Source organism: Salvelinus fontinalis, chromosome 5 (genome assembly GCF_029448725.1).
Source record: "Salvelinus fontinalis isolate EN_2023a chromosome 5, ASM2944872v1, whole genome shotgun sequence".
Classification (NCBI taxonomy): Eukaryota; Metazoa; Chordata; class Actinopteri; order Salmoniformes; family Salmonidae; genus Salvelinus; species Salvelinus fontinalis.
The window spans coordinates 5,833,667-5,860,043 of record NC_074669.1 but is presented as its reverse complement, the minus strand read 5'-3'; the positions used below and the strand labels follow the sequence as shown (position 1 = coordinate 5,860,043).

General features: G+C 44.2%; 1 protein-coding gene across 1 annotated transcript in view; it reads left to right on the top strand.

Moving 5' to 3' along the window:
* Positions 1 to 25,334, top strand: part of LOC129854970 (tripartite motif-containing protein 16-like) — a 31,310-nt gene extending 5,976 nt beyond the window's left edge. Inside the window, exons 2-6 of the mRNA XM_055922183.1 lie at positions 455 to 583; positions 23,199 to 23,432; positions 24,034 to 24,193; positions 24,319 to 24,378; positions 24,615 to 25,334. Coding sequence (XP_055778158.1) covers positions 455 to 583; positions 23,199 to 23,432; positions 24,034 to 24,193; positions 24,319 to 24,378; positions 24,615 to 25,129 — 1,098 coding nt within the window. The 3' untranslated portion in view covers positions 25,130 to 25,334. The remainder of the gene's footprint in view (positions 1 to 454; positions 584 to 23,198; positions 23,433 to 24,033; positions 24,194 to 24,318; positions 24,379 to 24,614) is intronic.
* The last annotated feature ends 1,043 nt before the right edge of the window (positions 25,335 to 26,377 follow it).

The window sequence follows — 26,377 nt, the reverse complement described above, 5'->3', positions numbered from 1 at the left end:
CGGGGCTCCGTGTCGACAAAGGTTCCAGGCCAATTGACAAGAGCGGTATTGTAGTTGGTGTACTTCGTTTACTAGCTGGGAAATGGGCTTAGCTTGAGGCTAGCTGGTGCATGCTTCTGGACAAGGGCGTTAGCCACAATAGCCACTCGGTAGCAACTAGCTAGCTGCGATGATCCGGTGTAGTGGTCCAGAGCTTGCGGCAGGAACCCGGTGATGTAGTGGGGAAAAAAACATTCGATATGCTCAGGGCTGATTTCGTGCTGTGCAGACTGGCAGGTATTATCCAGGCTATCCGTGCTAAAGCGTCTGGAGTCCGAGCTAAAGGTAAAGGCCGCTAGCAGTGGCTAACAATGACTAAAAATATAGTAGCTAATTAGCTGGCTAGCTCCTGATGGAGGTTCCAGTTATAATGTCCAAAAAATAGCTATACTATTAATCTACCGGACAAATAAAGCTTGATAGCTCATTGAAGAGTGATTCTCCACAGAGGCAGCTGGGGATGAGTCAGCAGAAGGTCCAGCAGAGATTCCAGGAGAGAGAGAAGGAGCTGAAGGAGCTCAGACAGGCTGTGGAGTCTCTTAAGGTGAGTATTGTTGACCGGAGGAGACACACTATTGTACCTGTCTCCTCCGGTCAGAGAGAGAGAGAGAGAGAGAGAGAGAGAGAGGGGCCCCTCTTCAATCCCACTGACCCCACTGTTGGGAGCAGGCTGTCTGTACCCCTTTCAGAGAATAGACTGCTTCATGTAACTGACGGGATAAGAACCCAGGTCTACCACGGAAGAAAACCAACATTTTGATCATTACACCAAGAGAATATTTTCTATTGGGCCGACACTGATTTTGAAGTTGCAGGCGGGGCTACCTCATCACATAACTTTGAGTAACCATGACTGACTCATGTCCCCTATACATACCTCTCTCTCTCTTTCTCAATTATATTCAATTCAACTGGCCTTATAGGCAAATGAAACATATGTTTACATTGTCAAAGCAGGTGAAATAGATAATAAACAAAAGTGAAATAAACAAAAAAAATAAATAAACAGAAATGAACAGTATACATTACACTCACAAAAGTTTCAAAAGATTAGAGACATTTCAAATGTTATAATTCAAGTGCAAACAGAGTGAGTCCTGCGCCAAGTTCTGGAAGTGAAATGGAAATGAATGAGGGAGAGTTAAGTGAGGTAGAAGGTAAGGAGAAGAGTTCAGAGCCTGGCATCAATGGACATTATAAAGAAGAATCTAGTGCAGTAGAAGTTACATTTTTGGAGAAAGTAGATCCATACCTGGTGGCAGATCCATTTGTGGTTTCAGGGTGGGTGGGAAAGGAGTTGGGTGCAGTTGAATCAGTGAAGGTAACCTAGGTAACCTGTAGTGGACTTGTGATATTTGTTTGTGTTTCTTCTGACCAGAGGGAGTGGAAGCTCCGTGTCACGCAACTTGGGTCAATATCTGTTTCTTGCTTTGCTCTCAGGAACAGGGCACCATTGAAAGGAGTGTTTTCCGAGGTAGCATTAAGTGTGGAGGTGGAGCAATTGAAGTTGCTGCCCACCGTTTGGTGCGACGCAGACCCGGTGGTGAGCGTGGTGAAACAGAGGAGTCACTCAGTCCTTTTGAGTTTTGAGTCTTTACCCGACAAAGTCATGTTAGGATATATCAGTTATCCTGTTAGAGTCTTTGTGCGTAATCCACTGAGCTGTTTCAGGTGCAATGTTTATGGTCAAGTTGCAGAAGTTTGTAGGAGGGGAAATTCCAAGATGTGGGAAGTGTGCAGAAGGGCATGTGATAGAGGATTGTGTAGTTTCAGTGGATAAAGTTGTGTGTCAACTGTAGGGGTGTCCATGTTGCTGGGGATCAGAAGTGTCTGGTGAGAGAGAGGCAGGTTGAGGTGGCTAGAGAGTAGTGCAGAAGGTGTCGTATGCTGATGCAGTGAAGAAAGTAGAGGAGGATGGGTCAAGGGCGAGGGATCCTGATAGGATCCCTGTGAGTAGTAGATCTGTGCCAGCACAGAGGGATAGGCCAACGAGTGATATACAGTGCCTTCGGAAGGTATTCAGACCCCTTGACTTTTTCCACATTTTGTTACATTACAGCCTTTTTCTGAAATGGATTTTAAAAAATCCTCAGCAATCTACACACAATATCCCACAATGACAAAGTCTAAACAGGTTATTAAAAATGTTGCAAATTTATAAAAAATATATAAAAAACAGAAATGCTTTATTTACGTAAGTATTCAGACCCTTTACTATGAGACTCGAAATTGAAATCGGGTGCATCCTGTTTCCATTGATCATCATTGAGATGGTTCTACACTTGATTGGAGTCCACCTATGGTAAATTAAATTGATTCGACATGTTTTTGAAAGGCACACACCTGTCTATATAAGGTCCCACAGTTGACAGTGTATGTCAGAGCAAAAACCAAGCCATGAGGTCGAAGGAATTCTCCGTAGAGCTCCGAGACAGGATTGTGTCAAGGCACTGATCTGGGGAAGGGTACCAAAGAATTTCTGCAGCATTGAAGGTCCCCAAGAACATTCTTAATTGGAAGAAGTTTGAAAACACCAAGACTCTTCCTAGAGCTGGCCGCCTGCCCACTCAACTGAGCAATCGAGGAAGAAGGGCCATAGTCAGGGAGGTGACCAAGAACCCAATGGTCACCCGATGGTCACTTCCAGAAGGACAACAATCTCTGCAGCACTCAACCTATCAGGCCTTTATGGTAGAGCGGCCAGACGGAAGCCACTTCTCAGTAAAAGGCGCATGACAGCCCGCTTGGAGTTGTCAAAAGGCACCTTATGACTCTCAGACCATGAGAAACAATTCTCTGGTCTGATGAAATCAAGATTGAACTCTTTGGCCTAAATGCCAAGCGTCACGTCTGGATGAAACCTGGCACCATCCCTACAGTGAAGCATCATACAGTGGCGATGTTTTTCAGTGACAGGGACTGGGAGATCGAGGCAAAGATGAACGGAGCAAAGTACAGAGAGATCCTTGATGAAAACCTGCTCCAGAGCGCTCAGGATCTCATACTGGGGCAATAGTTCACCTTCCAACAGGACAATGACCCTAACCACTGTCATGACGTTGCCTGATTGGGTACAGCAAGCCCCATCCCCCTCTCCCTGCCTCTCTCTGCCCCCTACAACTATGCTGCTGTGGTCAGAGAGAGGTCGTAAATTCCTGAGTAGAAGACCCTGGGTACACTTTCATAGAGAACAAAGGGATTTCTTCCACCTCACAGAACTTGAGGTACGGACAAATTTCATGTTCCGGAGAAAGTATAAAACATCGGTGAAGAATCCAGCTTCGAACTGGTCCGTTTGTTACAACTTGGGGAAACTCATGGGAGACTGTGTGGCTACATTACCATACCGCTGTTTATTTAATAGCCTCAGATATGAGGTTTACATCTATTTGTTGTATAAGATGAATGAGTGAGTATGATACTGTTTGTATAATTGTGTAATATGATTTTGGACTGTTTAACCTCTAACGCCTCACAAACCCGGATCCGGGAGCACCCCCATCAAAAAAGCTGACTAGCATAGCCTAGCCTAAAGCCACAGGGATATCATATAATAAAATGTTCATGAAATCACAAGTCCAAGACACCAAATGAAAGATACACATCTTGTGAATCCAGCCATCATTTCTGATTTTTAAAATGTTTTACAGGGAAGACACAATATGTAAATCTATTAGCTAACCACGTTAGAAAAAGACACCACTTCCATACTCCACCATTTTTTTACTCCATCAGTAGCTATCACAAATTCGACCAAATAAAGATATAAATAGCCACTAACCAAGAAACAACTTCATCAGATGACAGTCTGATAACATATTTATTGTATAGCATATGTTTTGTTAGAAAAATGTGCATATTTCAGGTATAAATCATAGTTTACCATTGCAGCCACTATCACAACTCTCACCAAAGCGACTAGAATAACTACAGAGACCATCGTGTATTAGCTAATTACTCATCATAAAACATTTCTTAAAAATACACAGCGTACAGCAGATGAAAGACACAGATCTTGTGAATCCAGCCAATATTTCAGATTTTCTAAGTGTTTTACAGCGAAAACACAATATAGCGTTATATTAGCTTACCATTAGCTTAGCTTAGCTCCTCCACGTCTCCTGATGTACTGGCCTGTCTCCTGGTAGCGCCTCCATGCTCTGGACACTACGCTGACAGACACAACAAACCTTCTTGCCACAGCTCGCATTGATGTGCCATCCTGGATGAGCTGCACTACCTGAGCCACGTGTGTGGGTTGTAGACTCTGTCTCATGCTACCACTAGAGTGAAAGCACCGCCAGCATTCAAAAGTGAACAAAACATCAGCCAGGAAGCATAGGAACTGAGAAGTGGTCTGTGGTCACCACCTGCAGAATCACTCCTTTTTTGGGTGTGTCTTGCTAATTGCCTATAATTTCCACCTTTTGTCTATTCCATTTGCACAACAGCATGTGAAATGTATTGTCAATCAGTGTTGCTTCCTAAGTGGACAGTTTGATTTCACAGAAGTGTGATTGACTTGGAGTTACATTGTGTTGTTTAAGTGTTCCCTTTATTTTTTTGAGCAGTGTATGTTGATTGCAATTGTTCCCGAATGAGTGAGCGTTCATGTGCAAAGGATTAGCATTTCAATTGTTATAATTATGCATTTTGTAGTGCGTCATCTCAGTCGACCCCCACTTGCCTTTGGTCTAACAAGCCGCCATGCCGGTTTATCCCACTAGGGCCGATTCTCCTATCATTTCTTGTAACCACATTTAATTTCTTTGTTTGTTTGTTTATGCAGTTCGGTGAATTACTTAGTTATTAATAAATAAATGATTTAAGACAATTGATGTATGGATGACTCATAGTGAAGACTGGGTTCGTGCAGATAACCAACAATTTACGACGTTTGGAATGAGACTAACGTGAGGTAAAGTAAATAATTCATTAATTCGAAGACTAATTGATCAGATAAAATATCTGAAAAGTTATTTTAGGAAATGATAACTTTGTAATCTGAATATTTTTCCTTGTTGCCCCAACTTCCCAGTTAATTAGTTACGTTATTAATCAGTTGATCGCGTAATAACTATTTACAGAGAATCTTTGATAAAAACTGTAAGTCTTCAATTTAATGATAGTAAAGACACGACAGCACACTGCCAAAACAACGCAGGAGTGGTTCGTGACAAGTCTCTGAATGTCCTTGAGTGGCCCTGCCAGAGCCCGAACTTGAACCCGATCAAACATCTCTGGAAAGACCTGAAAATAGCTGTACAGCGACGCTCCCTGACAGAGCTTGAGAGGATCTGCAAAGAATCTGCTTTTTAAATTTTTTATAAATTCACAAAATGTACAAAAAAATTGTTTTTGCTTTGTCATTATGGGGTATTGTGTGTAGATTGATGAGGGGAAAACGATTTAATCAATTTTAGAATAAGGCTTTTACCTAACAAAATGTGGAAAAGGTCAAGCGGTCTGAATACTTTCTGAAGGCACTGTATGCTTCAGTAAAGTTAGCTTCTTAGCGTTCATAGCAATGGTTATCAACTGTAATGCAGAAATGGAACGTAAATCACAGAAAATAGATGTTGTGGTGGCAGCTGCAGAGAAGTATTTGGGCATACGAGATTTGACTTCAGAAGAGTTCCAGGGTGTGTTGAGTGGTGGTGTCCCGTCCTCCCAGGCCGTTGGCATGGTGCAGGAGCAGATGGGGTCAAAGTAGTGGAATGAGCAAAGACTTTGCTTCAGAGGCTGGACAGAATCCAGCACATAGCTTTCAGGATATGTATTGGTGAATAGATAGTATAGAATACAGTTGTCATGACTGGCCTGTTAGGGTCAGTTTACCATGGACCACAATCCTAAAGAGACATATCTCACACCCACAAGAGGGGGAAAGATCGAGAGGTATGGAAGTGGTGGTTTTTATGACATCTCACGCCCATTGTAAATCTTAAGGCAGCAGACAATCCCTTTGTCCTCTCATTGTGGAGGAATGGAATGTATGATGGGCCTATGGAGAATCTACCTCAGAACAATAACATGCAATAAATGGACTTTGGGACAATATGTTTTGTCAGCCAAAATTGTAGTAATGACGATAGATGGAATATGAAAATGAATGTCGTTTTTGTGATGTTAATACAATTTAAAAGACGACGTTATAACAAAAATATTGTAACTTGAAGAGTTTTCATAACATGTACCTGATGTTTGCATACTGTATGTTGTTTGTAAAATGTCCAGATCAAAGAGAATGTTTTTGTAAAGATGAAATGTGAAGTTAGTTGTCTTGTAAAACCCAGACCTTGCATCCTACCTACATATGCCCAGAGAACTTGTCATAAAGGCGGAAACGCCCATTTCTGACCCGAGGGTATAAAACATGTGAGATAAGAATTTACATATTAGACTAGGTGACCATGCGCTGCAGCCAAGGTCTGAGTAGTCGCAACCCCAAAACGCAACACGAGGTCGAAGAAGACAAAGGAACCTCTGAATATACCACCCTCTGGAGAGGTCTGCGGTTGTGGGCTGTGCAGTTGCCATACCAGGCGGTGAGACAGCCCGATGTAACGGATGTGAAATGGCTAGCTAGTTAGCGGGTACGCGCTAGTAGCATTTCAATCAGTTACGTCACTTGCTCTGAGACTTAAGTAGTGTTGCCCCTTGCTTTGCAAGGGCCGTGGCCTTTGTGGAGCGATGGGTAACGATGCTTCGTGGGCGACCGTCGTTGATGTGTGCAGAGGGTCCCTGGTTCGCGCCCGTTTCGGGGCGAGGGGACGGTTTAAAGTTATACTGTTACATTGATGCTGTTGACCCGGATCACTGGTTGCTGCGGAAAAGGAGGAGGTTGAAAGGGGGGTGAGTGTAACGGATGTGAAATGGCTAGCTAGTTAGCGGGTACGCGCTAGTAGCATTTCAATCAGTTACGTCACTTGCTCTGAGACTTAAGTAGTGTTGCCCCTTGCTTTGCAAGGGCCGTGGCTTTTGTGGAGCGATGGGTAACGCTGCTTCGTGGGTGACTGTTGTTGATGTGTGCAGAGGGTCCCTGGTTCGCGCCCGGGTCGGGGCGAGGGGACGGTTTAAAGTTATACTGTTACACCGACATGATGCTGTAAGGATAGTCTATTTTGTCCTCCTCATCGGACGAGGCGAGAAGGATCGGAAGACCAATGCGCAGAGTGGTAAGTTTCCATGATGTTTAATATACACGAAAACAATACACAATACAAAATAACAAAACAACTAACCGTAACAGTCCCGTGTGGTACAAACACTGACACAGGAAACAAACACCCACAAACCAAACATGAAACCCCAGCTGCCTAAGTATGATTCTCAATCAGGGACAACGATTGACAGCTGCCTCTGATTGAGAATCATACCAGGCCGAACTCAAAATCACAACATAGAAAACACACATAGGCAACCCACCTCAACTCACGCCCTGACCATACTAAATAAATACAAAACAAGGGAAATAAGGTCAGGAACGTGACAGATGCCCTCAATTGTGCACCTGTAAAAGTTTGTGAGAGTTTTAGGTGACAAGCCACATTTTTTCAGCCTCCTGAGGTTGAAGAGGCGCTGTTGTTCTTTCTTCACCACACTGTCTGTGTGGGTGAACCATTTCAGTTTGTCGGTGATATGTTCACAGAGGAACTTAAAACTTTTCACCTTCTCCACTGCTGTCCCATCGATGTGGATAAGATTTGCTGTTTCCTGAAGTCCACGATCATCTAGTTCAACCCGGTCGCATTCAACAACCCGGTCGCATTCCGCTTCGCTCCACAGGTAGTATCACACTTTCACTGCATTTCATTACAGTACAACGGTTTGATTTGTTTGATCCTAGCTAGCTACATAGCCGTCTTTGTATCAAAGATAATTGTGTAGTTTAGAGCGATTTTCTAGGTTAGCTAGCCAGCTATTTTCGTCCTTTTAACGTAACGTAATCAACACTGCTAGCTAGCTAGCTAGCTACCGAATAGCAGCACTGTAGAATCTTTTACATTCAACGGAACAACGGAACGACTTAATTAGTGTAGTGTTAGGTAGTTACACAGTTGTCTTTGCTGTCCTTGTATCTAAGATAACTGTGGAGTCTAGAGTAATTTTCGGTTAGCTAGCCAGCTATTTTCGTCCGCCGCGCTGCCGTTCCCCTACCTAGTCAATACTGCTAGTCAACACCGCCAACACTGCTAACACTGCTAGCTAGCCAACTTCTACCGAATAGCAGCACTGTAGAAACTATTACATTACAACGGAACGATTTGATTAGTGTAGTGTTAGCTGGCTAGTGTTAGCTAGCTACATAGTTGTCTTTGCTGTCCTTGTATCTAGGACATTTGTGTAGTTAGACTAATTATCTGGCCAGTTACCGAGGTTACCTAGCCAGCTATCGAGGCTACCTGGCCAGCTACACGTTCAAACAAAGTCAACAACGCAGCCACTGCTAGCCAGCCTACTCCAGCAGTACTGTATAATTTTAATCATTTTAGTCAATAAGATTTTTGCAACGTAAGCTTAACTTTCTGAACATTCGAGACGTGTAGTCCACTTGTCATTCCAATCTCCTTTGCATTAGCGTAGCCTCTTCTGTAGCCTGTCAACTATGTGTCTGTCTATCCCTGTTCTCTCCTCTCTGCACAGACCATACAAACGCTTCACACCGCGTGGCCGCGGCCACCCTAACCTGGTGGTCCCAGCCCGCACGACCCACGTGGAGTTCCAGGTCTCCGGTAGCCTCTGGAACTGCCGATCTGCGGCCAACAAGGCAGAGTTCATCTCAGCCTATGCTTCCCTCCAGTCCCTTAACTTCTTGGCACTGACGGAAACATGGCTCACCACAGATAACACTGCTACTCCTACTGCTCTCTCTTCGTCTGCCCACGTGTTCTCGCACACCCCGAGAGCTTCTGGTCAGCGGGGTGGTGGCACCGGGATCCTCATCTCTCCCAAGTGGTCATTCTCTCTTTCTCCCCTTACCCATCTGTCTATCTCCTCCTTTGAATTCCATGCTGTCACAGTTACCAGCCCTTTCAAGCTTAACATCCTTATCATTTATTGCCCTCCAGGTTCCCTCGGAGAGTTCATCAATGAGCTTGATGCCTTGATAAGCTCCTTTCCTGAGGACGGCTCACCTCTCACAGTTCTGGGTGACTTTAACCTCCCCACGTCTACCTTTGACTCATTCCTCTCTGCCTCCTTCTTTCCACTCCTCTCCTCTTTTGACCTCACCCTCTCACCTTCCCCCCCTACTCACAAGGCAGGCAATACGCTTGACCTCATCTTTACTAGATGCTGTTCTTCCACTAATCTCATTGCAACTCCCCTCCAAGTCTCCGACCACTACCTTGTATCCTTTTCCCTCTCGCTCTCATCCAACACTTCCCACACTGCCCCTACCCGGATGGTATTGCGCCGTCCCAACCTTCGCTCTCTCTCCCCCGCTACTCTCTCCTCTTCCATCCTATCATCTCTTCCCTCTGCTCAAACCTTCTCCAACCTATCTCCTGATTCTGCCTCCTCAACCCTCCTCTCCTCCCTTTCTGCATCCTTTGACTCTCTATGTCCCCTATCCTCCAGGCCGGCTCGGTCCTCCCCTCCCGCTCCGTGGCTCGACGACTCATTGCGAACTCACAGAACAGGGCTCCGGGCAGCCGAGCGGAAATGGAGGAAAACTCGCCTCCCTGCGGACCTGGCATGCTTTCACTCCCTCCTCTCTACATTTTCCTCTTCAGCCTCTGCTGCTAAAGCCACTTTCTACCACTCTAAATTCCAAGCATCTGCCTCTAACCCTAGGAAGCTCTTTGCCACCTTCTCCTCCCTCCTGAATCCTCCTCCCCCTCCCCCCCCTCCTCCCTCTCTGCAGACGACTTCGTCAACCATTTCGAAAAGAAGGTCGACGACATCCGATCCTCGTTTGCTAAGTCAAACGACACCGCTGGTTCTGCTCACACTGCCCTACCCTGTGCTCTGACCTCTTTCTCCCCTCTCTCTCCAGATGAAATCTCGCGTCTTGTGACGGCCGGCCGCCCAACAACCTGCCCGCTTGACCCTATCCCATCCTCTCTTCTCCAGACCATTTCCGGAGACCTTCTCCCTTACCTCACCTCGCTCATCAACTCATCCTTGACCGCTGGCTACGTCCCTTCCGTCTTCAAGAGAGCGAGAGTTGCACCCCTTCTGAAAAAACCTACACTCGATCCCTCCGATGTCAACAACTACAGACCAGTATCCCTTCTTTCTTTTCTCTCCAAAACTTGAACGTGCCGTCCTTGGCCAGCTCTCCTGCTATCTCTCTCAGAATGACCTTCTTGATCCAAATCAGTCAGGTTTCAAGACTAGTCATTCAACTGAGACTGCTCTTCTCTGTATCACGGAGGCGCTCCGCACTGCTAAAGCTAACTCTCTCTCCTCTGCTCTCATCCTTCTAGACCTATCGGCTGCCTTCGATACTGTGAACCATCAGATCCTCCTCTCCACCCTCTCCGAGTTGGGCATCTCCGGCGCGGCCCACGCTTGGATTGCGTCCTACCTGACAGGTCGCTCCTACCAGGTGGCGTGGCGAGAATCTGTCTCCTCACCACGCGCTCTCACCACTGGTGTCCCCCAGGGCTCTGTTCTAGGCCCTCTCCTATTCTCGCTATACACCAAGTCACTTGGCTCTGTCATAACCTCACATGGTCTCTCCTATCATTGCTATGCAGACGACACACAATTAATCTTCTCCTTTCCCCCTTCTGATGACCAGGTGGCGAATCGCATCTCTGCATGTCTGGCAGACATATCAGTGTGGATGACGGATCACCATCTCAAGCTGAACCTCGGCAAGACGGAGCTGCTCTTCCTCCCGGGGAAGGACTACCCGTTCCATGATCTCGCCATCACGGTTGACAACTCCATTGTGTCCTCCTCCCAGAGCGCTAAGAACCTTGGCGTGATCCTGGACAACACCCTGTCGTTCTCAACTAACATCAAGGCGGTGGCCCGTTCCTGTAGGTTCATGCTCTACAACATCCGCAGAGTACGACCCTGCCTCACACAGGAAGCGGCGCAGGTCCTAATCCAGGCACTTGTCATCTCCCGTCTGGATTACTGCAACTCGCTGTTGGCTGGGCTCCCTGCCTGTGCCATTAAACCCCTACAACTCATCCAGAACGCCGCAGCCCGTCTGGTGTTCAACCTTCCCAAGTTCTCTCACGTCACCCCGCTCCTCCGCTCTCTCCACTGGCTTCCAGTTGAAGCTCGCATCCGCTACAAGACCATGGTGCTTGCCTACGGAGCTGTGAGGGGAACGGCACCTCAGTACCTTCAGGCTCTGATCAGGCCCTACACCCAAACAAGGGCACTGCGTTCATCCACCGCTGGCCTGCTCGCCTCCCTACCACTGAGGAAGTACAGTTCCCGCTCAGCCCAGTCAAAACTGTTCGCTGCTCTGGCACCCCAATGGTGGAACAAACTCCCTCACGACGCCAGGACAGCGGAGTCAATCACCACCTTCCGGAGACACCTGAAACCCCACCTCTTTAAGGAATACCTAGGATAGGATAAAGCAATCCTTCTGACCCCCCCCCCCCCCCTTAAAAGATTTAGATGCACTATTGTAAAGTGGCTGTTCCACTGGATGTCATAAGGTGAATGCATCAATTTGTAAGTCGCTCTGGATAAGAGTGTCTGCTAAATGACTTAAATGTAAATGTAAATCTCTTTTGTTTTGCTGACATTGAGTGAGAGGTTATTTTCCACACTCCGAGCGCCTTCACCTCCTCCCTGTAGGCTGTCTCGTTGTTGTTGGTGGTAGGTTCTTATTTTTCAGAGTAAATAACTCACGGACTCTAGAGAAACTTTAACCAAGTTTAATTATTCCCAAAGGTTCTGTACAGCTGTTATTCAGACAACCCAACATTTCTCAGATATATACAGATATATAGATATATAGATATATATATCCCACTTAAGACAATCCTCCTTCTCTCCAAAACTCTTATTACTCCCTTCAGGGGATCCGACCTCACCTCCTGACCTCAACCCCTCCTTCACCTAATCCACATATGTCCATCTGTCTCCCCTATATCAACACATAGATCTCCTGCCGTCCACCAAAAATAAATTCCACAGCCTTCTGTCTTTATACAGATCTCACTCCTTTATATACTACATGTATATAAATCGTATATTTTATGTTCTTCAGAAAACCAACTTCTGACATAAAACCCTCTTTCACTCCTTATATTCTATGCTTCTGATCATTTATTTAATATCTCAATGTTCAGAGTTTAGCTGATTCCAACATTGGTAATCAAGCCTACCTGTCACGCCCTGACCTTAGAGAGACTTTTAATGTCTCTATTTGGTTTGGTCAGGGTGTGATTTGGGGTGGGCATTCTATGTTTTGTTTTTCTATGATTTTGTATTTCTATGTTTTGGCCGGGTATGGTTCTCAATCAGGGACAGCTGTCTATTGTTGTCTTTGATTGGGAACCATACTTAGGTAGCCCTTTTCCCTCCTTTCTTGGTGGGAAGTTGTCTTTGTTTGTTGGCACTATAGCCTTAAGCTTCACGGTCGTTTTTGTATGGTTTATTGTTTTTGTCGGCGTCATTCTTAAATAAAGGAATATGTACGCTCACCACGCTGCACCTTTGTCCAGTTCATTTAACGGCCGTGACAGAACTTCCCACCACCAATGGACCAAGCAGCGTGGCCAGGAGTATAAGACAACCTGGGAGGAGGTAGAGAGGTGGTCGGTCGACTCAGGGAAAGTGCCAGAGCCCGCCTGGGATTCAATTGAGCAGTGCAAAGAGGGATACCGGAGAATGAAGTCGGCGAGACCTACACGGTTAGCGAGGAAGCCCAAGAGGCAGCCCCCAATTTTTTTGGGGGGGGGGGGCACACGAGGAGATTGGTTGAGTCAGGTTGGAGACCTGAGCCAACTCCTCGTGCTTACCGTGGCGAGCGTCGTACTGGTCAGGCACCGTGTTATGCGGTGGAGCGCACGGTCTCCAGTGCGCGTTCACAGCCCGGTGCGCTACATCCCAGCTCCCCGCATCTGCCGGGCTAGGGTGAGCATCCAGCCAGGACGGGTTGTGCCAGCCCTGCTCTCCAGACCTCCAGTGCGCCTCCTCGGACCAGTATATCCTGCGCCGGCTCTACACACAGTGTCTCCGGTGCATCTGCACAGCCCAGTGCGTCCTGTGCCAGCTCCCCGCATGTGCAGGGCAAAGATAACCATCCAGCCAGGACGGGTTGTGCAGGCTCTAAGCTCGAGAACTCCAGTGTCGCAGGCAGAAAAGTTCAAACTGGAGCAGCAGCACAACCAGGTGGACTGGGGACTGCAAGGAGTCATCAGGCCAGGAAGTCTTGAGGCACGGTCCTAGGGCTCATGTCCTCCGAGAGAAGAGAAAGAGAAAGAGAGAGAAAGAAAATTAGAGGGAGCATACTTAAATTCACACAGGACACCGGATAAGACAGGATAAATACTCCAGATATAACAGACTGACCCTAGCCACCCGCCACATGAACTATTGCAGCATAATTGCTGGAGGCTGAGACAGGAGGGGTCGGGAGACACTGTGGCCCCGTCCGACTATACCCCCGAGTAGGGCCAACAAGGTAGGATATAACCCCACCCACTTTGCAAAAGCACAGCCCCTACACCACTAGAGGGATATCTTCAACCACCGACTTACTACCCTGAGACAAGGCCAATTATAGCCCACGAAGATCTCCCCCACGGCACGAACCCGAGGAGGGCGCCAACCCGGACAGGAAGATCACATCAGAGACTCAACCCACTCAAGTGATGCACACATCCTAGGGACGGCATGGAAGAGCACCAGTAATAACAGTGACTCAGCCCCTGTAATAGGGTTAGAGGCAGAGAATCCCAATGGAGAGATGGGAACCGGCCAGGCAGAGACAGCAAGGGCGGTTCATCGCTCCAGTGCCTTTTCGTTCACCTTCACACCCCTGGGCCAGACTACACTCAATCATAGGACCTACTGAAGAGATGAGTCTTCAATAAAGACTCAAAGGTCGAGACCGAGTCTGCGTCTCTCACATGGGTAGGCAGACCATTCCATAAAAATGGAGCTCTATAGGAGAAAGCCCTGCCTCCAGCTGTTTGCTTTGAAATTCTAGGGACTATAAGGTGCCTGTGTCTTGTGACCATAGCGTACGTGTAGGTATGTACGGCAGGACCACTTCTGAAAGATAGATAGGAGCAAGCTCATGTAATGTTTTTTAGGTTAGCAGTAAAACCTTGAAATCAGCCCAGCCTTAACAGGAAGCCAGTGTAGAGAGGCTAGCACTGGAGTAATGTGATTAAAAAAAATGGTTCTAGTCAAGATTCTAGCAGCCCTGTTTTGCACTAACTGAAGTTAATTTAGTGCTTTATCCGGGTAGCCGGAAAGTAGAGCATTGCAGAAGTCTAACCTAGAAGTGACAAAAGCATGGATTCATTTTTCTGCATCATTTTTGGACAGAAAGTTTCAGATTTTTGTAATGTCACATAGACTGAAAAAAATCTGTCCTTGAAACTGTCTTGATATGTTCGTCAAAAGAGAGATCAGTGTCCAGAGTAACGCTGAGGTCCTTTACAGTTTTATTTGAGATGACTGTACAACCATCAAGATTAATTGTCAGATCCAACAGAAGATCTCTTTGTTTCTTCGGACCTAGAACTAGCATCTCTGTTTTGTCTGAGTTTAAAAGCAAAACATTTGCCTCCATTCACTTCCTTATGTCTGAAACACAAGCTTCCAGGGAGGGCAATTTTGAGGCTTCACCATGTTTCATCAAAATGTACAGCTGTGTATCGTCCACATAGCAGTGAAAGTTAACATTATGTTTCCGAATGACATCTCCAAGAGGTAAATATAGGGTGAAAACAATAGAGGTCCCAAAAGAGAACCTTGAGGAACACCGAAATGTACAGTTGATTTGTCAGAGGACAAACCATCCACAGAGACAAACTGATATCTTTCCGATAGATAAGATGTAAACCAGGCCATAACTTCTTACGGCTGAAATCTCGTTAATGGTATCGACTTGACAACAGCCAATGAAAGTGCAGGGCGCCAAATTCAATCAACAGAAATCTCATAACTAAAATTCCTCAAACATACAAGTATTATACACCATTTTAAAGATAAACTTGTTGTTAATCCCACCACAGTGTCAGATTTCAAAAAGGCTTAACAACAAAAGCATACCATGCGATTATGTTAGGTCAGAGCCAAGTGACAGAAAAACACAGCCATTTTTTCAGCCAAAGAGAGGAGTCACAAAAAGCAGAAATAGAGATAAAATGAATCACTAACCTTTGATGATCTTCATCAGATGGCACTCATAGGGTTTCATGTTAAACAATACATGTATGTTTTGTTCGATGAAGTTCATATTTATATCCAAAAATCTCAGTTTACAATGGCGCGTTATGTTCAGAAATGCATTGTCTCAAACAAACATCCGGTTAACCTGTCTAGGATCAGCGTGCCGCTAGCGGCACACCCCCCCCCCCCCCCCCACTGAAAAACCAGTGCCGCGAAATTCAAAAAAAAATTTTTTTTTAAATATTTAACTTTCACACATTAAAGTCCAATACAGCTAATGAAAGACACAGATCTTGTGAATCCAGTCAACATGTCCGATTTTTAAAATGTTTTACAGGGAAGACACAATATGTAAAGATGTACATCTATTACCTAAAAACACATTAGCATAATCCACCATCTTTTATTTGTCCACCAACACCAGTAGCTATCACCAATTCGGCTAAACTAAGATATTTATAGCCCCTAACCAAGAAAAAAACTCATCAGATGACAGTCTGATAACATATTTATGGTATGGGATAGGTTTTGTTAGAAAAAAGTGCATATTTCAGGTAGATGGCATAGGTTACAATTGCACCCACCGTCACAAATGGACTAGAATAATTACTATGAGCAACGTGTTTACCTACTTACTAATCATCAAACATTTCGTAAAAATACACAGCATACACGAATCGAAAGACACAGATCCTGTGAATACAGACAATATTTCAGATTTTCTAAGTGTCTTACAGCGAAAACACAATAAATCGTTATATTAGCATAGCACATAGCACATAGCAAACCCAGCATTGATTCTAGCCAAAGTGGGCGATAACGTCAACATCGCCAAAAATATATTAATTTTTTCACTAACCTTCTCAGAATTCTTCAGATGACACTCCTGTAACATCATATTACACAATCCATATAGAGTTTGATCGAAAATGTTTATATTTAGCCACCAAAATCATGGTTAGACAATGTGAAATGTAGCTCAGCTGGTCAGAAAATGTCCTTGCGCCACTTAGACAGTGATCTACTCTTATACATAAATACTCATAAACGTGACTAAAAAATATAGGGTGGACAGGGATTGATAGACAATTTAATTCTTAATACAATTGTGGAATTACATTTTTTAATTTATCCTTACTTTTCAATACAGTTTGCGCCAAGCGAAGCTACGTCAAAAAACATGGCGTCCTAAGCCACTAAAATGTTTCGACAGAAACACGATTTATCATAATAAAAATGTCCTACTTTGAGCTGTTCTTCCATCAGTATCTTGGGCAAAGGATCCTTTCTTGGGAGTAATCGTCTTTTGGTGGAAAGCTGTCCTCTTGCCATGTGGAAATGCCAACTGCGTTCGGGATGAACTGAAAGCGTGACCAGCTATTCACAGCGTTAAAGAAATAAATGTCCCAAAATCGCACTAAACGGATATAAATTGCTATAAAACGCTTTAAATTAACTACCTTATGATGTTTTTAACTCCCATAATGAGTAGAAACATGACCCGAGTAATATTACCCCCTTCACTAATGCTTGGAACAGGTGCGGGCCGGTGTCCTCTAGGCGCATGACGCAGCTCCAAAAGAATGACTAGCCTCAGGGTTTTTTCACTTGTAGTGCCTGTGAACGCGCAATCGACCCCATTGAAATCGTCATCACGTAAAGGCATCCAGGGGAAGACGTAAGCAGTGTCCGTATAGTCATAGCAATAACAGTGCCCTTTTAACTGACTTCAGAACAGTGGCCAACATTTCTGAAATCTGACTCCATGTCAGGGAAATTGCTGTAGAATGGGCTCTGTTCCACTTAGAGACAAAATTTCAACTCCTATAGAAACTATAGACTGTTTTCTATCCAATAATAATAATAATATGCATATTGTACGATCAAGGATCTTGTGGGAAGCCGTTTCAAAAATTACCCGATTAGCATAAATAGTCTAAACAGCGCCCCCATCCTCAACAGGTTAAAGTGCAGAGAGCCACATCAAATTACAGAAATACTCATCATAAATGTTGATGAAAATACAAGTGTTATGCATGGAATTAAACATATACTTCTCCTTAATGCAACCGCTGTGTCAGATTTCAAAAAAGCTTTACAGAAAAAGCACACCATGCAATAATATGAGTACAGCGCTCAGGAACCAAAACAAGCCATACAGATACCCGCCATGGTGTGGAGTCAACAGAAGTCAGAAATAGCATTATAAATATTCACTTACCTTTGATGATCTTCATCGGAATGCACTCCCAGGAATCCCAGTTCCACAATAAATGTTTGTTTTGTTCGATAAAGTCCATAATTTATGTCCAAATACCTCCTTTTTGTTCGCGTGTTCAGTTCACAAATCCAAATTCACGAGGCGCAGGCCAGACGAAAAGTCAAAAAGTTCCATTACAGTTCGTAGAAACATGTCAAACGATGTGTAGAATCAATCTTTAAGATGTTTTTATGATAAATCTTCAATAATATTCCAACCGTACAATTCCTTTGTCTGTAGACATTTAAAGGAATGCAGCTCGCGCTCACGGCTTCGCGCCTGACTGAGCTCATGGCATTCTGCCAGACCTCTTAGTCAAACAGCTCTTATTCGCTCCCCCTTCACAGTAGAAGCTTGAAACAAGGTTCTAAAGACTGTTGACATCTAGTGGAAGCCTTAGGAAGTGCAATATGACCCCATAGACACTGTATATTGGATAGGCAAAGACTTGAAAACCTACAAACCTCAGATTTCCCACTTCCTGGTTGGATTTTTTCTCAGGTTCTTGCCTGCCATATGAGTTCTGTTATACTCACAGACATCATTCAAACAGTTTTAGAAACGTCAGAGTGTTTTATATCCAATAGTAATAATAATATGCATATATTAGCATCTGGGACAGAGTAGGAGGCAGTTCACTATGGGCACGCAATTCATCCAAAAGTGAAAATGCTGCGCCCTATCATAAAGAAGTTAAAGGTCATTTACCACTTTCCCGAGTGCAGTCCCAGTGCTATGATGGGGTCTAAAACCAGACTGAAGCTTTTTGTATACATTATTTGTCTTCAGGAAGGCAGTGAGTTGTTGCGCAATAGCTTTTTACAATTTTTTTTAGAGGAATGGGAGATTTGAAATAGGCCGATAGTTTTTTATATTTTCTGCGTCAAAGTTTGACTTTTTCAATAGAGGCTTTATTACTGCCACTTTTGGTAAGTTTGGTACACATCCGGTGGATAGGGAGCCGTTTATTATGTTCAACATAGGAGGGCTAAGCACAGGAAGCGGTTCTTTCAGTAGGTTAGTTGGAATAGGGTCCAGTATGCAGCCTGAAGGTTTAGAGGCCATGACTATTTTCATCAATGAGTGTCTCCCTTTATCCTAGGACCTGGCAGTGTTGTGCAGACTCAGGACAACTGAGCTTTGGAGAAATACACAGATTTAAAGAGAGTCCGTAATTTGCTTTCTAATGATCATGATCTTTTCCTCAAAGAAGTTCATGAATTCATCACTGCTGACGTGAAAGCCATCCTCTCTTGGGGAATGTTGCTTTTTAGTTAGCTTTGCAACAGTATCAAAAATAAATGTAAGATTATTCTTATTCTCCTCAATTAATTTGCAAACATAGGATGATCGAGAAGCAGTGAGGGCTCTTCGATACTGCACGGTACTGTCTTTCCAAGCTAGTCGGAAGACTCCCAGTTTGCTGTAGCACCATTTCCGTTCCAGGGCTCGGGTACTTTCTGTATACCAGGGAGCTAGATTCTTATGACAAATGTTTTTTTGTTTTTAGGGGTGCGACTGCATCTAGAGTACTACGCAAGTGTAAAATAAGTTCCTCCGTGAGGTGGTTAACCGATTGTTGTACTGTGACATCCTTGGGTAGGTGGAGGGTGTCTGGAAGGGCATCTAGGAATCTTTGAGTTGTCCGATAATTTATAGCACGGCTTTTGATGATCCTTGGTTGGGATCTGAACAGATCAGGGATCTGAACAGAAAAACATTTAGATCCACAATATTTATTCCATGGGACAAAACTAGGTCCAGAGTATGCCTGTGGCAGTGAGTAGGTCCAGAGACATATTGGACAAAACCCACTGAGTCGATGATGGCTCCGAAAGCCTTTTGGAGTGGGTCTGTGGACTTTTCCATGTGAATATTAAAGTCACCAAAAATGTGAATATTATCTGCCATGACTACAAGGTCCGATAGGAATTCAGGGAACTCAGTGAGGAACGTTGTATACGGTTATACTGGATATGGTTATACTGGATATGGTTATACTGGATATGGTTATACTGGATATGGTTATACTGGATATGGTTATACTGGATATGGTTATTCTGGATATGGTTATTCTGGATATGGTTATACTGGATATGGTTATACTGGATATGGTTATTCTGGATATGGTTATTCTGGATATGGTTATTCTGGATATGGTTATACTGGATATGGTTATTCTGGATATAGTTATACTGGATACGGTTATACTGGATATGGTTATACTGGATATGGTCACTAGTGTAACCATGAGGAGAGGCCTCATTTAACACAGGCGTAGAAACTATTTTAGTAATAATGTTATGTTACTAAATACCTTTATTGTACTAAATGATTGTTTTGTTAATCAAAACCTATGTAAGCATGTAGCTTTTAAAAAATGTTTTATTATATTTATTATTGCAAGGCAGAACACTTGGTATTTATATTTTAAATGTGTTTTGAACTGGGTGACCTAGAAACCTCAATGTGAATGTCCAGCAACTGGCGTGGGGCAGGTTTGAGACTGATCTCTGGAATTAATAAGAAAAATACACTTTATTTCTCAGCTGCCTCACCAATGTCTTTACGTGAATTATTAACTTTTAATTGGTAAATATTTCCAATAGATGGCAGCATAAGACCAGAAAGCATCAGTTATGGGCTACAAGTAGCAATATGATTGACATAAAATAGCATGCAACCAAAGACTCTATGTCCCATGATTTTTTTAAATGGTCACTCATTACTTTACAGTTAGCTATATATCTTGAATTAGTCCTGTGTTGCTTTTGGGACAGCAAAACAATAATAACTATAGCAGGTATTGAACCCGGGTCAAATAATCACTAGTCAGATGTGTTAACCTCAACCCTAGTAAACATGCATTATGACATCATGTTAATATGTCATAATGGGAGTAAACAGCCTCGGACTAGGAAAGACGATGCATCTTCCAGCCCGACAATAAATGACATCATGCAACCCTCACGGTTAGTAAATTTCCCTCAACATGCCCCTCTCTTGTGGGAGAAGGCAGAGTGATTGCTGCCGCTGATGGAACAAGCTTTTGGCGGGGCTTGTTGAGTCGGCTGCTTGTACTTGACCTAAACTAATCTTAACTGTCTTATGCTGCCATCTATTGGAATTATTTAGCAACTGCAGCAGTACTGAATAAAGTGTATTATTATAAATCAAGTGTACTACTAAAGTAGTAATAACTCAGAATTGCATAATGTTAATTTTATCACTAACAACCATAAAATAACCATTTATAGCATAATGAAACTGGCATGAACCAAAAACAACATACATTTAATTAATTATATATAAACAAATATATATATTTAGATGTGGTGACATTATCTGCCAATGTAATACTCCCTTAACATATAAACACAGACACCGGACACAGACACTGAAAATTAGCTTTTTTAATATAAATCTGGTTGCTCTCAAAAGAGCCTTTGCTTTTGCTGAGCAGTTAGTTTTCAGGAGTGTGCTCCCTTGCCTGCCTTCAGAGGAGTCTGTCTGTGAATAATGATAAGTTAATAAGTTATTGCCACGCTTTCACAGAGGCTTATTTTACATTTACATGTGAGTCATTTAGCAGATGCTCTTATCCAGAGTGACTAGGGTTAAGTGCCTAAATTTGTCAAGGGTACATCGACAAATTTTCACCTAGTCTGTTTGGGGATTCGAACCAGCCACCTTTCGGTTACTGCCCAACGCTTTTAAGCACTAGATTACAAACCACAAAATGTTAAACACAAAAACGCAAATGGTAGTACATAAATGGTAACCTGGTTAAGTAAAAGACTGCTGTTCTAACTTTCAGACTGACGTTGTTTTGTGGAAATAGGGACATGTCTGTTTATTTCTCCAATTATCTCTAATAGATGTATTTATTTTAATGCTTTGAAGTTCTGCACCATTTTAATCAGCATAACCTCTTATTGCTAATGATGTAAGTTTGGGCTGTGTGCAATGCTGTTACCAATTGCTCGTAGTTAAAAGTTTAAAAATGAAATACTCCTGAAACTCTGAGGTCGTCCAATTGTTTCCTAAAGGGGAAATATAGGTATGTCGGTTTATTTCACTAAATATCTCGCAATGTGTATATTTAGATTTTTTTAAAGTCAGACATTTTAATCAGGATATTCTCATTTTTGTTATGATGTAAGGCTGGTATCGTCAAGGTGGGGGGACGGCTCAGTAGGCCAGTCTGGGTAGGGCGAGGCATTCACAAGGGATGCCCTCTGTCGGGGCAGCTATGCAGGAGGCTACAGGGAGTGTGGGAGCCAGGCACAGGGTTGGGGACAGACATAGCAGTGTCAGCATATGCTGATGACGTCTGTATTTGATAGGGATGAGCTTGCCCCAGGTAAACTGGGGCAAGAGTGAGGCTCTGTTATCTGGAGCATGGAGGGACAGGGCACCTCCGCAGATTCCAGGTGGGTTGCAGTGGGGCTGTGAGTGACTCAAGATGCTTGGTGTGTCTCTGGGCTCGGAGGGGTGGTTAGGAAGACCTGGGAAGGAGTGTTACAAGTGGTGGTGTCGAGGCTGACAAAGTGGAAGTGGCTCCTCTCCCAAGTGTCACACAGAGGGAGGGTGCTGATCATCAACAACTTGGCAGCATCCTCCCTATGGCAGAAACTGGCCATTCTCAACCCTCCCGGTAGTCTGCTTGTGGACCTGCAGAGTAAGTTAGTGAATTATTTTCTGGTCGGGGTGGGGGAGAGTTGACACAGCAGGCGGGACTGATGTCTCTTAGGCTGCTGGAGAGAGTCATGGGGGTTGGTCCAGGAGGCTCTGCCTGACCCAGTGAGGAGGGGGCTGGAGCAGCCTGAGGAGGGGCCACCACCGTTTCCACCACTGCAAGTGACAGCAGAGACTGGGGACTGGCAGGAGATTCCGGAGCACTAACTTACTTTGAACACTCTGAGCCTGGGGGAGTTTTCAGAGGTGGGGGGTAAGGTGCTAAGGAGTCAAGGTTAGACACATCAGGAGCTTAGCGGGAGTGAAGGGGCATCAGTGGCAGGGGGTTGTGGGGGCTGAGAGCATGGCAGGGTATAGGTGGAGGGTGCTCTATAAGCTCCCAGTGCTGGAAAGGTCAGGGGTCATCCAGTGGAGGGTGTTACATGGAGCCCTGGATTCCAATAGCTGGTTAGCTCGGGATGACCTGGGAGTTAGGGAGAGGTGTCCGTTTTCTGCAATGACAGACTGTTCATCATGTTTTCTTTGTGTTGCCAGGGTAATGCCATTACTGTTGACGCCTTAGGGTTGAGTTTGAGTTTTACAAAATGATCAACAGTGTGGAGATGTTTCAGGAGGTATGGGGGCTCAGGGGGGCTGTCTGTACAGCTGGAGAGGAGGGGTTTGATGTACGTTTGGAATGTGATGCTGGATGGTGTATTGTACTGTGGTGTTGGGTACTGTATAATGTGGTTGTGTGGAGGTTGTGGTGGCACGGAATGTGTTTTTAGGAGGAGGGGGGGTGCTATGAGGATAGCTCATTAAAGTAAGACAAGTCAGTCTCTCGCTCTCCCCCCCCCTCTCTCTCTCCCTCTCTCTTTCTCTCTCTTACCAGCGCTCTGCACAGGCAGCAGTGGAGGACAGTGATCAGATCTTTACTGAGCTGATCTGCTCCATTGAGAGAAGGAGCTCTGAGGTGAAGGAGCTGATCAGAGCCCAAGAGAAGGCTCAAGTGAGTCAAGCTGAAGGACTCCTGGAGCAACTGAAGCAGGAGATAGCTGAGCTGAGGAAGAGAAGCACTGAGCTGGAGCAGCTCTCACACACAGAGGATCACATCCATTTCCTCCAGGTAACTAAACTGCCTTGATACATGTGATATGAAATTAAAACTCTCAATCATTTGGTTCTGTTCTGTTACAAGAATTTTGTTCTCAGTTGTTCATAATACCCAATTTAATTAATTACTTAGCCTGAAAACCAGAATTTGTAAGAAACTGGTTGAAATGAATCAGTCGGAGGCCCAGCTACAATTTTCAGGAATGTTTATTTAGAGAGCTTATCATTTCCGGGACATTGGTCTATATAACTCACATTTCGTCATAAACTTCCCTCCTCCTCTGATACAATGGCAACGTAGTTCGCAAGTCTTATTCTCATATATTTGTCTGCCACCTGTTATACAATCTACTACAAGCCCAAGGTTTCTCCCCTCCCTGGGTGGGGAGACTTCCATCCATCCCTGTTATCATTTTCACAGTGGTCACAAGTTGTCTGCCACAGTTCCTTGCCTACTAACAGTCCCTCTTTCTTATGGACAAAAATTCTTCATCAGACAGGATATAATTCTGTTAGTTATAATTCTACGTTAAATGTATACCTCATTTAGTCATTATTCATAAAATTCCCATAACATGTTCTCTCTTTGTCTCTCTCTCTCTCTCTCTCTCCAGAGTTATCAGTCTCTCTCCAGTATAAGTGTATCTTCAGACTTACCCAGCATCGTTGGCCGTCCTCTTCAGTACTTTGGAGATGTGAGTAAGACTGTGTCTGAACTGAGAGAGAAACTAGAAGACTTCCTTAAAGGAGAATGGACCAAGATCTCCACTACAGGTGTGTTGAAAATAATAAGAACATCAACTTTAGACCATTGAAAGTTCCCTACTAGTCATATACATGTGGAATATGGTATGATGATAACATTCCCTCTCTCTGTCAATGTGTTTGTGTGTCTGTAGTGAATATAGTGGATGTTGTACTGCCTCCAGAGCCCAAGACCAGAGAACAGTTGTTACAATGTGAGTCTCTTTATTGTGACGTAACTAACAGTCTCGTTTTACTGACACTCCTAACAATCCATCTAGAAATATATAGCAATAGTAGATCTAATCAAAGACTGGGTATCTATCTGACTCCTCATATTTCTCTGATTTGATCTCTGCTGTGCTCTAATCAAAGACAGGGTAGATACAGTATCTGACTTAACTTATTGTTCTAACTCCCCTCATTGGTCTCTGGTCTGCTCTTCTCACAGATTCCTGTCAGCTCACACTGGACCCAAACACAGCAAGCACAGACCTCTCTCTGTCTGAAGGGAACAGAAAGGTGACCTATACAGACCAAGTCCAACCATATCCTGACCATTCAGACAGATTCACTAACTACTACCAGGTTCTGTGCAGAGAGGGTCTGTCTGGACGCTGTTACTGGGAGGTGGAGTGGAGTGGGGAGTGTTTTGATATAGCAGTCTCATATAAAGACATCAGCAGAACAGAGAGAGATAGTGGATTTGGACTCAATGACAAGTCCTGGAGTTTAGAGTGCTCTAGTGATGGTTATTGTTTCATACACAATAATGTTGAGACTAAAGTATCAGGCCCTCAGTCCTCCAGAGTAGGAGTGTACCTGGATCACAAGGCAGGTACTCTGTCCTTCTACAGGGTCTCTGACACAATGACGCTCCTCCACAGAGTCCAGACCACATTCACTCAGTCCCTCTATCCTGGGTTTTATCTCTTTTTTGGTACTGCTGAGCTTGTTAAACTGTAGTAGGGTCCACATAGATACTAGTCATGCTGGTGTAGTCTATAGCTGAGCTGGTTAAACTGTAGTAGGGTTCACATAGATACTAGTCATGCTGGTGTAGTCTATAGCTGAGCTGGTTAAACTGTAGTAGGGTTCACATAGATACTAGTCATGCTGGTGTAGTCTATAGCTGATCTGGTTAAACTGTAGTAGGGTCCACATAGATACTAGTCATGCTGGTATAGCTGAGCTGGTTAAACATAGATACTAGTCATGCAGGTGTAGTCTATAGCTGAGTTGCTTAAACTGTAGTAGGTTCCACATAGATACTAGTCATGCTGGTATAGCTGAGCTGGTTAAACTGTATTAGGGTCCACATAGATACTAGTCATGCTGGTGTAGTCTCTATCTGAGCTGGTTAAACTAGTAGGGTCCACATAGATACTAGTCATGCTGGTGTAGTCTATAGCTGAGCTGGTTAAACTGTAGTAGGGTCCACATAGATACTAGTCATGCTGGTGTAGTTTATAGCTGAGCTGGTTAAACTGTAGTAGGGTCCACATAGATACTAGTCATGCTGGTGTAGTCTATAGCTGAGCTGGTTAAACTGTAGTATGGTCCACATAGATACTAGTCATGCTGGTGTAGTTTATAGCTGAGCTGGTTAAACTGTAGTAGGGTCCACATAGATACTAGTCATGCTGGTGTAGTCTATAGCTGAGTTGGTTAAACTGTAGTAGGGTCCACATAGATACTAGTCATGCTGGTGTAGTCTATAGCTGAGTTGGTTAAACTGTAGTAGGGTCCACATAGATGCTAGTCATGCTGGTGTAGTCTATAGCTGAGCTGGTTAAACTGTAGTAGGGTCCACATAGATACTAGTCATGCAGGTGTAGTCTATAGCGGAGCTGGTTAAACTGTAGTAGGGTCCACATAGATACTAGTCATCCTGGTGTAGTCTATAGCTGAGCTGGTTAAACTGTAGTAGGGCCCACATAGATACTAGTCATGCTGGTGCAGCCTATAGCTGATCTGGTTAAACTGTAGTAGGGTCCACATAGATACTAGTCATGCTGGTGTAGTCTATAGCTGAGTTGGTTAAACTGTAGTAGGGTCCACATAGATGCTAGTCATGCTGGTGTAGTCTATAGCTGAGCTGGTTAAACTGTAGTAGGGTCCACATAGATACTAGTCATGCTGGTGTAGTCTATAGCTGAGTTTGTTAAACTGTAGTAGGGTCCACATAGATACTAGTCATGCTGGTGTAGTCTA